General features: G+C 31.4%; 1 protein-coding gene across 1 annotated transcript in view; it reads left to right on the top strand.

Moving 5' to 3' along the window:
- The window catches only part of LOC107673783 (bcl-2-modifying factor-like), a 26,866-nt gene that overhangs the window by 4,712 nt on the left and 16,225 nt on the right, over nt 1-5,929 (top strand). The window contains exons 2-3 of the mRNA XM_016467572.1: nt 846-1,021; nt 3,114-3,277. Coding sequence (XP_016323058.1) covers nt 862-1,021; nt 3,114-3,277 — 324 coding nt within the window. The 5' untranslated portion in view covers nt 846-861. The remainder of the gene's footprint in view (nt 1-845; nt 1,022-3,113; nt 3,278-5,929) is intronic.

The raw sequence follows: 5,929 nt of genomic DNA on the forward strand, positions 1-5,929 counted from the left end.
ACATTTATAATGTTACAAAAGATTTCTATTTCAGATAAATGCTGTTCTTCTGAACTTTCTATTCATCAAAGAAACCTGAAAAAAATCTACTCGGCTGTTTTCAACATCATAATAATAAATGTTTTTTGAGCAGCAAATCAGAATATTAGAATGATTTCTGAAGGATCATGTGACTGGAGTAATGATGCTAAAGCTCTGCTTTGAAATCACAGGAATAAATTATATTTTCAAATAGAAAACAGTTATTTTAAATAGTAAAAATATTTCAAAATGTTACTGTTTTTGCTGTATTTTGGATCAAATAAATGCAGGCTTGGTGAGCAGAAGAGAATTCTTTAAAAAACATTAAAAATCTTACTGTTCAAAAACTTTTGACTGGTATGTTAGCCTATAGTTTGAAGTAAAAAATATTAATATTAATCAGTAGAGTCTGAGATTTATTTGACAGTGATTTCATATTTCTTGTTTGTATGAAGGCTAAATACCAATAAAAGGTGAACATTTATTTATTTGCGCCATTTTTTTCCTAAAATATTATATAGTTTTATAGGAGTAGGTTTCATAGAGTTGGCAAATTAATTTTTCATAAGTTTGTAGGTACAGACATCTGTTGTGGCCGTTCTTGGCCGTATTTATGAGGCTTTTTTAATAGTGTTCATATCGATATCGGAATTATATCGTATCGACCGAAATTAAGAAATATATCGTGATATAAATTTTGGCCATATCGTCCAGCCCTAATATATATATATATATATATATTGGTTGATTAGTCACTACAGTTCATAGAGTCTGTGTTGTTGTTTTGAGTTAGTCTGAGCAGTGTCCTCTGCTCTTGTGTTCAGGTGAGGAGCTCGGCTGATGGATGAGGATGAGGATGATGTGCGCAGGAAGGGTCTACAGCACTGGCCTTCCTCCCGCGTTCAGATAAAGCAGACCGAGACAGCAGGGAGACCCCCTCTATCCCCCAGCGGCATGCTGCCCTGCCGAGTGAATGTGGAGCCCAGACGCTTTCTCTACGGTAAGCCACAGGATCCCTAGACGGGCGTCTGTGTGTATTCCTGACCTCAGCGGCTTCATTACCTTTGTGTGTAACCAGTCGCTTTGCAATGCAAACCACGCCAGCGTTCACATGCACTCTATGTGATCAGATGTAGAATCAGTGCTGCATGACGCTTGCAACACCAAACACAAGGGTTCGATTCCCATCATGAGCTGAACTGTTGTACCTTGAAGACACTAAGTGAATTTAAAAAATAAATAAAAGCATCTGCCAAATGCTTAAACATAAACGTAAACAAAGATCCAGAAGCTAGGTTCCCTTTATAGAGCGCAATAGTAATATATTAGTAATATATTCTTTGGTTTTCCAATTATTTTTCTCCAAAGTGAAAACATTTCAGAGACTTGAACCAAACAGCCAGCTCTGACAACATTACAAACTTTAATTTGAAGCAATAATTATGAAAATAAAACCGTATAGTTTATACTTCTAATACTTTAATTAGTGTTGTAGTCAAGACAGGACTGAGTACCAATGCGGTCGAGATCAAGACCTTCACAAAATGCTCTTAAGACCAAGGCCGGTCTCGAGTACAACACTAAATTTAATACTTCAAGTTTGATAAAATATGTAAAGATATATATAATTGAGACGTATAGTTGAATATTATAAGTTGAAGTCACACTGACTTCTGAAAAAAAAAAAATGTGAAAGTGCAATATTAAACTTTTATTTTTTTTTAATACTTTTAATATTTCTATATTTCAAGTTTAATAAAATATTTGTAAAAAATTAAGTCTTAATTATATACAAGTTGAAATCACACTGACTTCTGAAAAAAATCAAATGCGAAAGTGCAATATTAAACTTTTATTTAAAAAAAACTATATATTTTATATATTTTTTAAAAATTATACTTCAAGTTTAATAAAATATTTTAGTCTTTGATAAATTATAATTTATATATAGCGGTAATAATCTCAGAGCTTTGATTTAAAGCAAAAAAAGTATATGGTATATACACTGTACTGTCACTTATCAACCTCACAGCTCATTAGATTAGTTTTATGTGTGATTGCAAAGCAATCTATTTCTTTTTGTAGAAAATGGGTGTGATATTTTTATTTTATTTTTTGCGTACAAGACGTTTGGTGTTTAAGTTTAGTGAATTAACCAGAGTTTGTGCCTTATATCATCTGTAATTAGGGATGCACCGAAATGAAAATTCTTGGCTGAAGCCGAAACCGAACAAAATGAAACACTGGGCCGAAGGCCGAACACGGTTTTTCAAGTTTTTTCCCCATGTATTTTGACAATTTTATTCAACATTGCATAAATTAAATAGCCAAAATGTGCTTTTTACTGTTTTGTCTTGTTTTTCAAAGAAAAAAATCTATTACAACTCAACAATTTAAAAATATTTCACATTTTTTAACATTCTAGCAGACGTTATACCAACAAAGCAGAATTTAACTTAAAATTAATAAGTTACTAAAACAATATTTTTTGGCGATCAAACCCCCTTCTTGAATCAGGCGTGTATTTTTACTGTAAAATTAAAAGCAGCCTTGCTGAGCAGAAGAGACTTCTTTAAAAACATATTACAGATCCCAATTTGAACACTATGTGTGTATGTTATAATAAATGTATCAACAGAGCTGTTGTAATAATTATCATTATTATTGTCTTAATTTTTATTTTATTTTACAGGACAGCAGTGAAATTACAACAACACTAACATTTATGAATGTTGGAGTTCTTGCTTTTTGTCAACTTTTATTTTGTCGGAAACGCGCAGGAAGACCTCAGCGCTTCTTTTTGTTGGCAGCAGATTTATAAATGAGTCTCATTATGAATAAGTCGCACGTATCGCATTGTCACATGCCTTGTAAAAATGCAGCATTATAAAGAGTGCGCGCCTCTCACTTTACGCTGGTTGCAATTTGATCGTGTCACGTCATTGTCCGGTACAATTTATTCGGTCTTTTTGCTTATTCACCGAACGCCGAAAGAGCTTTTTTTTGCTATTTTCGGCCGAATAATTTCGGTTGCCGAACATTCGGTGCATCCCTATCTGTAATGATGTGTGTAATACTGTTTCTCTGAATAGGTAACACAGGACTGCTGCTGCTAGCGCCGCCTAGCCGCTCTCGGCCTCCAGACGTGGTTCTCCGGCAGAACCTGCGCATGATGGATCCGGCGGAGAGCGTGGAGACCCTCATCGGGCAGAAGCTCCAGCTGATCGGAGATCAGTTCTATCAGGAGCACATGATGGTGAGTGGAGATCTGTGAACGTGTTTTTGTGCTCTGGATCATGATCACATTGTGTCTTGCTTTAGCGCTCCTTTACACAAAAGTGTTTTCCGTGTGCCGTGTTTGTTTTGGCCGGACTGTTTCCTGAGTCTGGTCTAGTTGTTTGACCCCAAAGACACCGGAGCGACCCCTCGCTCTCACTTCCTGTTTACTGCGCTCTTTTCCTCCAGTGTGTCTCCATAACACGCCTGTGTGTGTGTGTGTGTATACATTTTATTCATATTTTGATTTTTTGTCAAAATCTAAATAAATGTATTTTATAAAATGTTGTATAATTTAAATAATTTAAAAATATTTAACATATTTATATTTACACTATAAAAATATTACGTTTTTTTATACAAACAGTATACAAGTGACAAGTCTCGGTTAGTCTAGCACAGTACACATAGCAAGGTGTTTTTGTTTTGTTTTGTTTTTGTTTTTTAAAATAAATTAGACCGAATAGAATAGAATAGAATAGAATAGAATAGAATAGGTAAGTGCTAGTACTAATTGGTCAGGTGCTGGCGAAAACAATTTTTTTTGTAATTGTGTGTGTGTATGTGTGTGTTTTTAGACATTATGATAATTTTATTGTTATTTTAAATTGGCTTTTATCTTTATATTTTTAGTAGATTTCTTTTTTTATATGTGTAAGTATTTTTTATGATGTTTTATTTCAGATTTAATTTTAGTTAACTAATAATACTGGTTTGGGTCAGTGTTAATTTAGTATTATTTATATACTATTATATTTGAATTAGCGTTTATTTTTATCTTTTTTTGTATTTTTAAAAATATATATATTTAAGTATTTTTTAAATTAGTTATATTTCATTTTCAGTTAACTAATAACCCTGGTTTGTGTCAGTGTTATTATAGTTTTTATTAATGTTTTAAATTAGATTTTATTTTTATATTTTCATTTAAATTTCTAGTAATTTTCTTGTTCTTTTGTCATTTTTAAAAATATTAATAGTAATGTTTAATTTACTTTTAGTTTATTTTCATTTTTTTTTATTTCCAGTTAATTTTAGTGCATAAAGGCAGCATTTTTACTTTGAATTTTTTTTTCTATTATTTATACTTTATTTAATTTTATTTTAGCTTTATTTCAATTGCCAAAAACATTTTAATAGTTTTAGTTAATGATAATAACCCTTGATTTTAATAACCGACTTGATTTTGTCCATGAGGAATTGAATAGATGGTGAAATTGTCTCTATATGAAGCTGGTTCACAAATAACAGGGTTGATTATGTTAAACAGGAACATTATTTCATTGCTTTTTTCTTTGTGTACAGACCAAGAGCATGCATTAAACCTAGTCTGCTTTGATTTCATGTTGATGAGTCAAAACACTCTCTATGATTATTTTGATGCATTCGTTCATGCACACACACACACACACTCTCTCACACGCACACACACACACACTCACAATAATTTGTAATAAAAATTACAAAAACACAACAAAAATACTAAAACTTTAAAATAATATATATACAGTGGGTACGGAAAGTATTCAGACCCCCTTCAATTTTTCACTCTTTGTTATATTGCAGCCATTTGCTAAAATCATTTAAGTTAATTTTTTTTCCTCATGAATGTACACACAGCACCCCATATTGACAGAAAAACAGTCAAAATATTATTTAAAATATTATTAAAAATATAATAGTATCACAATATTATAGTTAACTAAAACCGGAAAATTAAAATAAATAAAAAAATAAAATAAAAATATAAACATTTTATTTCAGCAAATCTTATCCAAAGCAAATTTATTTAAAAAACAAAACCAAAAAAAAAAAAATGTAAATAAAAATTAATAAAAACCCATACAGACGTATATAAAAAGGCCTCTAACACTAGCTTGCTCTATTCTTTTTCTATTTTATCAGTTTTGTTTTAATTTATTATATAATAAAAAAAAACCTTGCTTCGTGTGCTGCGTTAAGCTAACTGAGACGTGTTATAACACTCGTGTATCATTGCTCTCTTGTTGATTTTGATTGCTTCCTTTGTCCTCATTTGTAAGTCGCTTTGGATAAATGTAAAATGTAAAAAAATAAAAGACAAAAACACACCAATAATTACCAATTAAAACTTACATTTATCTAAAATGAAAATGGAACATATAAAACTAAATACTAATTCAAAATATTAATATCTGAATGATACTAAAGTAACATCGATTGTGTAACTTCATCTTCAGTATCAGAGCAGGTAAAACACCATTATCTCTTCTTTCTCTTTATCGTGCTGTCTCTCTTCGACCTTGATTTATTTCTCGTCTTGGTTGCGTAACTTCAGCTGGAGTTCAGCCTCAGTTGGCACAGCTGTAGACGCTACTGGTTATTTTAGCACACCAATAATTACCAATTAAAACTTAAATTTATCTAAAATGAAAATGGAACATATAAAACTAAATACTAATTCAAAATATTAATATCTGAATGATACTAAAGTAACATCGATTGTGTAACTTCATCTTCAGTATCAGAGCAGGTAAAACACCATTATCTCTTCTTTCTCTTTATCGTGCTGTCTCTCTTCGACCTTGATTTATTTCTCGTCTTGGTTGCGTAACTTCAGCTGGAGTTCAGCCTCAGTTGGCACAGCTGTATA

Source organism: Sinocyclocheilus anshuiensis, unplaced genomic scaffold (genome assembly GCF_001515605.1).
Source record: "Sinocyclocheilus anshuiensis isolate Anshui unplaced genomic scaffold, SAMN03320099.WGS_v1.1 scaffold716, whole genome shotgun sequence".
Lineage (NCBI taxonomy): Eukaryota > Metazoa > Chordata > Actinopteri > Cypriniformes > Cyprinidae > Sinocyclocheilus > Sinocyclocheilus anshuiensis.